Source organism: Eptatretus burgeri, chromosome 8 (genome assembly GCF_056783735.1).
Source record: "Eptatretus burgeri isolate ZD-2024b chromosome 8, Ebu_testis_v1, whole genome shotgun sequence".
In the NCBI taxonomy this organism is placed as follows: Eukaryota; Metazoa; Chordata; class Myxini; order Myxiniformes; family Myxinidae; genus Eptatretus; species Eptatretus burgeri.
Genome location: NC_140968.1, coordinates 40744619 through 40757067, shown reverse-complemented (window position 1 = coordinate 40757067; position 12449 = coordinate 40744619). Strand labels below are relative to the sequence as shown.

General features: G+C 42.7%; 1 protein-coding gene across 6 annotated transcripts in view; it reads right to left on the bottom strand.

Annotated features, from left to right (window-relative positions):
• Nucleotides 1–12449, bottom strand: part of LOC147021596 (zinc finger homeobox protein 4-like) — a 261191-nt gene that overhangs the window by 181029 nt on the left and 67713 nt on the right. For all 6 annotated transcript variants that reach the window (XM_085891713.1, XM_085891716.1, XM_085891718.1 and 3 more), the window contains one exon: nucleotides 11742–11844. In XM_085891713.1, coding sequence (XP_085747839.1) covers nucleotides 11742–11844 — 103 coding nt within the window. The remainder of the gene's footprint in view (nucleotides 1–11741; nucleotides 11845–12449) is intronic.

Below are 12449 nucleotides of genomic sequence, written 5' to 3'. Positions count from 1 at the left end.
GGGGTGGGAACGGGGCCCCCTTTCCGCACTATCTCAGCGCGGGGGGGAAAAAGGGGGGAATTGTTGATGCTCTCGGGAAAGAGGATAGCTGGCTTGCTTGGGTCCCGCGACGAGCGACTCCACTGCGACCTCGACTGCGCTCCCGGCTTCCCCTCTCTGCAGCTCCCCGACAGACTCCGAACCCCGACAGACTTCGACTCTCCTCCAGACCCGTCTTGACTGCTGCTGCCACACTCCGCCGCCGCCACACCTCTCCAACTCGCCCGAGCCCAAAACTGCCGCTGCCACGCTTCTCCGCCGCCACACCTCTCCAACTCGCCCGAGCCCAAAACAGAAACTGACTGAATTCGCCCCACGCTCGGCGCTTTATAGTATGGCAGGAGAATCCATATGCAAATTTCCGGATCAGGATGAGCTCGGGGGCGGAGCCACGCTCGCCCATTGGACGGGGGAAAAGTGGGCGTGAACCTCCCCTGATCCTCGAATTTGCATATATCGATTCTACTCCGACGCGCCTGGAGGCGGGGCCAAATCGCCCCGCGCTTAATGATTGGAGGGATCGGAAGTGGGCGTGTATCATTCCTGATCCGACTTTTCCTCAGAAAGGCCGCTTTTTGCACCCGCGGCTCAGCGCGCGTCCCGCACGAGCTCAGGACAGCCTGACGCTCGGTGTCTAAAAGCGGTGCGGGAATGGCGGTAGAAGGAGGAGAGGTGAAGGCGGTGGAGGGTCTAAAGTGGCGGTCCCTGGCCACGGTGACGCTTGGAATGGCGGTGATGCGATGGTTGCGAGAGCGAGTTGCGAAGGTAAAGGTCGTGGCTGTTGGCGTTGTTGTGAAGCGGCGTTGCGGTTGGTGGTTGTTGTGTGATGGCAGTTGAGACGTGGTTGGTTCAAAATAAAGATAGAACAGAAAAACGGCTATCTTAAAGGGTCGCAGCCCGAATGAATCACATTTATTCCCTCTAAACAACGGGTTTGGGCTAACTACACATGTACTTACAGAGATATCTCACCTACGGGACCTGAATGGTGGTTTGTGAATTTCCTCAACAACAACAATACATATATATATATATATATATATATATATATATATATATATATATATATATATATATATATATATATATATATGTACATATATACATACATATACATATATATATATATATATATATATATATATATATATATATATATATATATATATATATATATATATACACCAGTAAAGGTGCCCGTCTTCGACGGGCGTCACTGGCAACATATGGTAAAAGACAGATAGCATGAATGTGTTTTAAACAATATATTATATCATTTTTATCCAGTGATTATCATTCAGGTTTACCCCTTCGACTGTCCCGCAGTAGCTCCACTTCGATGACATTGCCACGTAGTTTAATGACTGCACAACATGTACCATTCGTGAGTTCCGGAGGATTCAGAGAGCGCATTAAAATTACAGGGCACCCTACTTTAAAGTGATCCAAAAGGCTGGATCAGTTTCGTCTACATATTCATATCTTGTAGATTTTAGCTGGCCGAATCAGTTTCGTCTACATATTCATATGTTGCAGAATTTAGCTGATTCTGAAACTGTTAACAGTGTGTCGATCGGATGGTTCTGTGATTTTCTACGGTAGTAAACAGAAGTACGACTTAAGCCTGTACGCCACTATGCGGAGACCCGAGATTTTTATGTGCACGTGCTCAATCCCGCACCCACCCGGAAAAGACCCAAGTACACTGTCAGTACTCACCTCCACACTAAAACGATGATCATGATTTTGGGTTTAACCGTAACCGACCGGGCAATACTTTGTTGGCAGTTGGTCTGGCTGGGCAGCGGGTATCGGTCGATGAAAATTTCAAAATGGCAACCATGTATAAAAAAACAAAGAAATACTTTGTACTTAGTCAGAAAGTCATGGTTTTGTGAAGAAACTATGGCACATGGAAAGTGCAAATTCATCAGGTATGAACTCAACTGTTTTCTCCCCCAAATGGAGTGTGATTCTATGAGCCGAACTCATCTTAGTGGTCCTCTAAAAAATGGGAAACATTTTTATTTCTTTTTTGTGCAATAATTCCTCCCATTTTGCAAATGGAGAACATGAACTGTTTAACTACCATAATCATCAAAACAAATTTTGAGGGACCTCTTAAGGAAGACAATAATATTATTACTATATATGTCAAAGCTTGTTTCATTTCATGCAGTAACAAAAATCTGATGTGGAACAAAAAAGGGGCATGCCGAAATATTAATATAATATAATATAATATAATAATAATATAGGTTTAACTACCATAATCATCAAAACGAATTTTGAGGGGCCTCTTAAGGAAGACAATAATATCATTACTAATATGTCAAAGCTTGTTTCATTTCATGCAGTAACAAAAATCTGATGGTGGAACAAAAAAGGGGCGTGCCGAAATATTAATATAGATACACTTTTTTTTTCTTTTTTTTTATTAACAATGCCCCAACATTTGCAAGCCCTGACATTCGTGGCATTTTTATGGAACGTGTCCCTCGCAAATAGCAGGATCTGACAGCACTGTAGATGCAGATGTTAGTATCCATCTGTTTCATTTGAATATCGTTACCCGTTTTGGAGAAAAAGAATAGGAGGCATTACTTTTGAAAGCATGCTGTGTTTAGCAAAACCACTGTTCCACTTATTGGGAATGAGGTTCTCTCAACAAAAAACTGAGCTGTTCTGAATCGGAAGTTCCATCATCTGAAACTGCATGTTAAAAAGAAAGTAGAAGTGCAAAAGAAAGCTGGAAAGTGGCAGCTCGGGAGAAGCGCATACGCGTTGTAAAAACACGCTTATAAAAATTTTAAGTTATGTCATGTGTGTTGATTCTAAAAACGTTTAAATGCATTTTGTCTCCATCGCACGCAATTGCTGCTTTTGAGACTGATGGATGATAATAAAGGAATGCACAAGTGCACATATCTTGGCACAGTTTGCCCAATCTTCATGACACCTGCCAAGCAAAGTTCTTAACAAAGGAAAAAAATCTTCATTTCTACTTGGCTCATTTTTGGCCCTTTTAATATGTATCAGGGATCTGAATGATAAACTGTTAAAGATTTCAGAGAATCAGGAAAGGTGGTTGTTTGAAAATGTTCCATCATGTTCCTGGAATCATGCTGAACATTTGTTGGAGGCAAAACATACCAGAGAGTTACTTCTCACAGAAAAGAAATTACCACGACAGAAAGTCAATCGGGATCCATCTCCAAACATGATGGTATATTTAATGTGTTCAGATCAAATTCCCAACATAACACCTCCAAGATGTACAAGGTGGGAAAATTATTGCCAGAAACACCAGAAACACAAATCGGCAGAGAACTCAGCAATACCATCAGAAAAAGACGTTTTGTCTGTATCGATGCCAACAGTGGAGCAACAACGGTAAAGCAGCCATCTATGATGTTTATGATGCAATATTTGTGAAAAGCCAACATACATTCACGTGCTTCACTCAAAAGTGCTCCCAAAAAGGATGCAAATAATTAATGAACAGAACTTTTTGCCACGAATGCTTTGCAATACGGTGTTGTGGAATCTCATTACCTCTTCATGTACAGTGTATGGGAGAAGAAAAAAAAAGAAAAAAAGAAAAAAAGAAAAAAGAAAAAAAAACAACACCTGAAGCAAATCTCTCCAATTACATACCAGGTCAACCTGGCCGATTTGGCGAACCCTGTCCATTGTACAAGTGCAATCCTTTCATGCACTTTCCACCTGTTCTAATTTAGCATCCTTTCAAGTCAATAGGCAAAGTCTGCCTAAATTCACAGCGACATACGTAGGTGTCCGGCTGTATGTACGTACGTACGTACATACATACGTACGTACATACATACATATACGTTAACATTTGACTAAAACAGCTCACAAACTACCCGACCGATATGGACCAAATTTGGTACGATGCATCGGGACAGTAAGGTCTCATGTGGTTGTGCTCCCCACCCTGATGTGCCTGCGATAAGAGAAAGGGGGTAAAAGGGTTTTGTTTTCTGGGTTGTTTTTTTTTTCATTTGACTAAAAGATTTCACAAACTACCTGACCGATATGGACCAAATGTGGTAAAATGCAACTGGATGCACCCCCTACAGAGGGAGTAAGGGGGGGTTGCCCCAAATGTTGGTATTTTATTCAAAAAAATCTTCTCAGAAACCGCAAGACAGATCCAGACCACACTTACCACAAGGTATCAGGACCATGCCCTGACCTTAAATTGTGCTCCTCATGGCCGTATCTACCCTGGAAAAGGGGCCACAGCCTCCCTCCCCTAATTCCTCATATTCACTAAAGCACATTTTCCTCACAAACTACATGACCACCCGATATGGACCAAATTTGGTATGATACATCAAAACAGTACAGTCTCATGGAGTTGTGCTCCCCAACCGGATCAGCCCCCTATAAGAGGCTGAAAGGGGAGGGGAGGGTTTCATCTCAAATTCAGATAATTGGTTCACGAAAAAAATAAGTGACCACGAGATTCGTTATTGTTGTGTCTGTCTGTCTGTCTGTCTGTCTGTGTCTGTCTGTGTGTCTGTCTGTGTCTGTCTGTCTGTCTGTCTGTGTCACGAGCATAGCTCCGTGGGTTTTGATCCGATCCTGATAAAAATTTTGGTGGGAGGTTTATATCATGATCTAGTTGTGTTTTCCTGAGAATGAGCGTGGTGCGCCCATTATGGGCAGAGCCACGCCCAAAAAAAACGTGTTTTTAGGGTGTAGCCGATTTTGATTTGCATCTTCTCCTCGGGGGTTTGTCGAATCTGGCAGGGGTTTCGGTATTTGGTTAGCCCAATGGCACCTACATAGCCCCACGGAGCTAGATTTTTCATTTTGGTCCCAAGGTCAAGGTCACGAACTTAGAAAATTGCGATTTTGACATAAAAATCCATCTTCTCCGAGGGGTTTGTCGAATCTGGCAGGGTTTCGGTATTTGGTTAGCCCAATGGTACCTGCATATCCCCACGGAGCTCGATTTTTCATTTTCGTCCCAAGGTCAAGGTCACAAGGTCACGAACTTAGAAAATTTCGAATTTTGACATAAAAATCATACGACCGCCCAAACTTTGAGAGCGAGGATGACAATATTTTTTATGCATAATCTTGAGGCCATTCCCCACCTAAAGTCTTGAAACCATTTTTATTTGCTCTATCTCGAACACCTTGCCCGTGGCGCCCCCTTCAAGTTTGTTTTTACGCTGATTTCATCAAAGTATGGATAATCCGAGGAGTGCGAAATGCCATATAGCCTATATGACGTTATATTGTTCCTGGAATGTTCCAGAGGAAGTTTTGCACCAAAGGTCATAATCCTTGACCTTTGCCCTTTAAAGTTCACAAAGGTCAAATTTTCAAAGTTGTGGGAATCGAACCGGGTTTTTGACCTTCTTCGACGAACGAACTCCATTAAGCTGTAGCACGTATCCTATTTCCTTATTTTAATGTCCACAACATTGTTTTGTGACCTTTAAAGGTTATGCAAAGGTCAAATTTTGAAAGTTATTGAACGAAACCGGGTATTCGGCATTTTGCAGCTAATAACCTGTCACTCGTACTACATCATGTTGATCATTTTTATAACTTGGTCAAACATTATCACATTGTCTCATCCTTGACTTCAAAAACAATCTACATCGTCAAATACCACTCGCAAACCAACGTCGTCTTCAGACTTGTTTATTTTAAAATCTTCTCAGAAACCGACAGCCAGATGCAGATTAAACTCCTCATGAAACATAAGGACCATGCCGTTAACTTAAGTTGTGCTCCCAATGGCCGTAACATGTCAGGAAGGGGGGCAATGGCATCTTCCCCCTAATCCCTCATTTTCACCCCACCTGTTGGGGAAATTGCCGCCAGTCTCCCACAGGGCTATTTTTCAGTTTGTAATCAAAGCATCATTAGAAAGCTAAGCGACATCACAACGAAAGGTTTGTACTTCCCACCCATTTTAAGTTGAGCAGCGCTGTGATCGGTTTCCCGACATCGCACCATGCTTTCAAAATGGCTGCCCCACTAGATGTGCATATGTAGCAAAGAAGAGTTCTTCAATTTCTTACTGCTGAAAAGGTTCCTCCAGGGGATGGTCATACGCGTTTAAATAATGTGTACGGCAACTCCACCATTGATGTGAGCACCGTCAGACAATGGGCAAGCGTTTCAAGAGCGGGCAAACCGGTATCGACGAGTCTCGCTGAAGTCGGCCTGCAACCGCGGTGACACCGGAAAAAAACAAGAGTTGGATTGATGCGCTTATTCAAGTGCATTGCAGTTGATGGAGAATACACTTGAATAAGCACCGTATGTGGAAAATAATTTAATATTTGCTGCATGCATTTCAATAAAATAGACATTATCAAAGACTTTTCAACTTGCACCCCTCAGGATAAAACCACAAGCAGATGAAGAAGAACCAAACTCTCATTTATAAAGTCGAAATCTGCTCACAACCTCTGTATCATAGTGACTTGACATCTCCCCGGATCTCTAAATGTCTTCATTGAATTAATGAATATGGCGACCTGTTCTGTCAAGTTCAGTTTCAATGATTCAATGTATACTCAGATCGATGGTGTATCGATGGGATCCCCTCTCGGCTCCATATTGGTAAACATCGTTGGAGGTTACTTTGGAGGTTTTCTTCTGCAGCTTGATGGAGTACTGCTCTCCCCTCTGGGCTGGTGCTCCTGCCACCCACCTTTCTCGGCTTCACGCTGTGGAAACCAAGGCATTTCTAATCATTGGCATCTCCCGCGATGAGGCTGAGTCTTTGGGCCTCTCACTCTCTCACCGCAGGCTGGTCAGTGGTCTTTCTGTCTTATACCGTCTCCTCTCCAGCCTCGCCGCCCCCCCTGCTCTCTCTGCGATTTGTCCCCTACACATTTCCGCAGGGCGCTCAAAGTCCACCAACAAACCCCTTCTGGTAAAACTACCAAAATCACGAATCACTGCTCACCTTCACTCTTTCATTCTTCTTTTTTTCCCACCTTTGGAATAAATTCCCACACACTATTCAATCCCATTCTTCCCTCCAGGCCTTCAACACAGCTGTTCACCACCACCTATTATCCCCCACCCAAATCCTCGATATTTTCTACCCCCGATAATCCACCCAAGCCCACCTCCTTCAAATTCGCTGCTTTCCTTCCTGAAAATCCCTGAAATGTCCATCTTCTCTTCCCCGTCCAATCCCTCTCCCTTCCATAGATCTCCTAATGTCTCTGTTCCCCACTGTTTTGTCCTTCCCACTCCCATCCCTCTTGTCTCATGCCCCCCTTGCTGTGCATTGTGTGTTAGCTCTCACATGAGCCTTGACAAGGTATACAAAACAAAACAAAAAACTGCCTTTGCAGATCCACATTATGGAGTTCAACCACCTTCCATCTATTATCAGTACGTGGATGACATCTTTTGCTGTCTTTGAGTCAACCTCAGCATGCAACATCTTCTTGGCATACTTGAACTCTCTCCATCCATCCCTAGAGTTCACCTGAGAGATGGAACGCTCTGGCATACTTCCCTTCTTGGACGTCTTAGTTGAGAAAACCACAGTCTACCATCAGTCTACTTTTACAGGACAGTATACGAGGTGGGACTCTTACAGTTCCTTGAGATAAAAGATTGGATTGAGTGGTATCTTGGTCAATAGAGCAAGAAAGATCCGTTCCACAGATAAACTCCATGCTGATAATTTAAACCATCAAGACTGTTCTTCTTGATAATGGGTATCCTGAACAGATCATCAATAGGTACATATACAAATTCCTGAACCCACCAAAGAAGCCTATAATCAGAACTGATAAATGTCCGGTATACCTACGTCTACCTTGGAAAGGCAAAGTGTCTGAACAGTTTGAAAACTAGATCAAACAGACAAGTGTCCCATTCTTACTATGCTGTTCATTCATGAGTGACTTTACCACCCGTCAGTTGCTTCCGTCAATCCAAAAAGAGGACTCTGCCAGCTCTCATACAAGTGAGATTATTTGCGAATTTCAGTGCCAGTGTGATGCTAGGTACGTGGGCCTCACATCTTTGAGATTGAAGGATCGTCTTGAACAACAGGTCCCTTTGGAGATTAGATGTGGTCAGTCAACTGAACAGAGACAATCAACTCGGGCTTGTAAGAATGTACACCATATGACAACCACTCCCAGTGCCTCTTCAATTGGTCATCATTTACTGAATAATCCTCAGTGTGCAGAGCAATATCATATTGGCCGGTTTAAAATCCCGAGTAGAGGATGCAGTTTAGCTCACCTTCATGCAATGGAGGCCACATTCATCAGGTCAACCAATCCTATTCTTTGTCGACAGAAATAATTTGTCCGAACTTTATATCTATTCTGATTATGATGGCTTGACTGTGTGACAACTGTACCACAGTCAAAGTTGAGCCATCGTAAAACCACCCTCCCCCCCCCATCCCCACAACTAGCCCTCAGCTAATTAGCATTATGTTTCCGCCAGTACTTTGGTGATTAATTTCCGCCTCAACATTATTCTTGATGGTTCATTTCCACCGACTCATTATATTCATGCTGCTCTATGGTTCCAACAATCAGGTAATCTCATCCTTTCTTTCTCTCAACCAATCAACGGTGAGGACATTACATGGTAACTTTGTAAATGAGAGTTTGGTTCTTCTTCATCTGCTTGTGGTTTTATCCTGAGGAGTGCAACTCGAAAAGCTATGAGAATGTCTACTTTATTGAAAGGCATATTCTCTGGAATATCTCATTGCAATTGAAATTATATTTAGTGAGAAATAAAATACGAGGCATTGCTTTTGTACCGACCCTCGTATATATTGTTTGGAGGATAAACGGCAAACAAAATCGGTTATGTGGTTATTCTGCATTCGATTATTATGTGTTGCTTCAGCAAAAAAATTAATAACGTGAAAGAAAAATGTGTTCACAGACAAGGCTTTTATACCAAACATTAAAGACTTTTGTAAGAAAAGTAACTTATTGTAGCTGAGTTGGGCCAGTCAGACTGGATTTGTGATCTTTATAAAATACACGAGAGCGAAGTCCATGGCATGTCATCGCAAATCCCCTCACTTCCCACCTAAAGCAAGGTTGAAAGAAGGCAAAAAGTTCCACCAGGAATGACCCAACATCAAATTTTGAGTTAAAAAAAATATATGTATATTCTAGTTTGACCCCTGTGATTGTAAGTTCCCACCCATTGGGGCATGAACCAGGGGTCAAATCTAAAAAAAAAAAAAAAAAGTTTCCATTAAAAAATGTTTTATAATGGGCTTGAAATTAATTTTTTGGTATTTGACCTTTTGAACTGACCACAAGGCCCCAGTAGGGGGATGAGGGGGTGGAGGGGGTGGGGAGAACAAAAATGATACTGCTCTCACACTATCTTGCCATGTGGTGATCATATCTTCAAAATTTGGTGAATTTCTGCCCAACCGTTTCGGAGGAGATAGCGTGCCGGACGGGCACACAGACCGACACAGACTGACAGAAAGACTTGATCACAATAACCCTCCCCCATCGTATTTTTTAAAAAGCATGGGAATAAAAACAAAATACATTTGGATAATCCAAAGATCCAGCAAGGAGAGGACATTTAACTTTTACTTCAACATGATGCCAAGGATCGAAGGAACTCAGGCGCACACTACTCCTGCTTCCTTCACACTCAAGCAAATGGTGCACAACTTCAATGACAACTCCAAGAAAAGATGATCATTCTGACGACGACAAAGAACATGGCCAAAACGCTTCCAAAAGGGCTCAATCTTTACAAACCCGAAAGGTAGTATGGACAACACAAAAGGTCCATCATGTTCAAAGAAGAGCCCCAGAGCAGCAACGATTTAAAATGTGGGAGAGGAGAGGGGTTGGTGTGGGTTTGGGAGGGGGCGGTGACTGTTACTATTTCACAATGTAGCATACAAACTATAAGGAAAATCATCCACCCTTCAACAACCCTGTCCAATCAATATTAAGCTGCAGGCACTGGCTGTCCGCTGCTGTCATTTTGCATGGCTCTGGCATCATCAAATAATATAGGTGTCCCCCTCACTCCCCCACTCCCCCAATGTGGCTTGGTGGATGGAGAAAAAGGATGTTGAAATCACAGCTTCTTCAATGGCGTCAATGTCCTTATCATTCATTCAACCTGCACGTTATCTTCACCATCGGCCTTGGATTTTGTAAGAAGCCTTGTTAGATTTAAACAGCAAGATCTGGAATCCTGTCACAAGGATGGAATTTTTTTTTTTTGAAAAACAACCATCCAACAAATATTTTTCCTGCACAGGTGACACAGGGAAACCAACCAAGTACATCCATGCAGTTGCATAGCAAAACCTTTTAGAAGTTGTGGATTTGTCAAACCACATTACCTACCCTTACAAAGGGTTGTTGCCACCATCAAGCCAACAATATACGGAGACAACCAGGCTGTTGCAAATCAGTCTTATTTATTCCTGATAACTTTTGCTCAGTAGTCTCGGTGACACGGAACAGAGGAAACTAACCACTCAACCAAGCTTCACCATAATGTGTCATAACATTTGTTCATATGTAGGGAGGTTCCATTGGAATACAATAAATAAATAAAAAAACAATGTCACCGCAGGGTGACCCGTATCTTGCCAAAAGGTGACCACGTGTGACTTCTTTAAGGTCACACTGAGGTGAACAGAGCTGCTATTCACCAGGAGCGACTCCTTGAGGAATATCTGCCTACGAGAGATTCCGATGAGAACCGTTCTACAGAGTAACCATGAAAAATATGCGTTTGCCTCATAACGTCACCAAATGACGTCATAATGTCTCAAGCTTGACATATCTAGAAAGCACTCATCGAGGTGTTCAATTTGAGGTACTACACGATATGGTTCCTAAAACGTGAAAATTTGACCTTGGGGTCAAATATGTTTGACCTGAGGCGCTAACCATGAAGGTCAAGGCCAATCGCCACCAAAAATTAATCAGCTGAGCGCCAGACCATGAACTATATTCCCATGAAGTTTGAAGACGATCCAATCAAAATTACTCAAAAAATAAGGGTTTCGTCGACTCCCCTGATTTGCAACAAAGTGACCTTGACCTTTGACCTTGACCTTCAAAATTTTATGCGCTGAAAGGACCTCTATAGGCCTCTGATATGCGAAGTTACAAAAATTTCCAATGATAACTGTGCTCTGCAGAGTGATTTATACGTGATTACAGACAAACAAACAAAAAAAACATACAAGCTGACTAACATATCTTGCAAAAACTTTGTTTTGGCAAGATAACAAATAAAATCACAACATCAAAAAAGGCCACCTGTCTGGTAGGGCTCACTCACATAACACGAATTACTCAATCCAATCAAATAGTTTCTCCTGTTACCTTTCAATCAGTTTGCAGATGTCACCAAAAGTAAAAGTTTCTTGGGCAGATTGCAATAAAAGGAGAAGGTGATTTCACATTTTAAATAGCATTCCAAAGCTCATGGGTAAGTGTGAAGAGCAAAAAACGAGTGCGAGAGAAAAGGTGGATGACAGAAGATGGAGACGTTAACGTCGTTGCAAGCTCTCTCAAAAGGTGTCGTCAATTGTTCGCAAGATGGCATTAGCAACGATTCGTGCTCGGAGAGTAACCAAGAAGGGAAAGAAGACCACCTCGCTGGGCTCGGGGGTCAAGAGTGAAAACCTGCACCACGACCACACTGCTTACCAGAGTCCGCGGGGCACTGTCCCAAAGTGACGTCCCTCCTAAGCAGCCCGTTTGGGAGTGGTTGTGCCGATAGGTACGCGGCACGCTCTGCACTGCGCAACTTCTGTGGTGGAGAGAACAAAAAAGCAGCAATCTCATTGTGCATTAAAATGCCAAGTCAGCCTCAGAATTCTTAATGAACTGTTTCCAGACTTCACAACATGCTCCATCATGAATGAACAACAAAATGTGAATGCGCCCAATGACAAAAGATAAAACTTTCAAGAAATATTTTGAAATCAACAAGGGGAATGACTAGACACTATAAAAGCAATGAACATTCCAGTCGGAAACCTCCACAACGAGGCATACCAAAAATAAAGATAAAAAAGCATCGCGAATGAAGATAACATTGAGGCTTGAGCCAGAAGACAAACGATCATTAAGAGGGAGGGTAGGGGCATGACCTTATGGACAGGCTTTGGGCCTAGATGGCCTCAAAATTGATTTTTCTTTCAAGAACTTCACCCATCATGGCTTATAGTAGAAGCTGCTTGCGTGGAGCTGTCACGTTGGGGGCCCTTAACAAATTGCTTCAACTGAGTCAAGCTAAAAATACAGGCACTACAAGTACGACACCAGTCAAAATGCTTGTTTACATACTCGAGCCAAAATTGTTTAATAAAAGCCCCTGCTCTGCTGAGGATAGGAATGCTCGCACCACTGTAC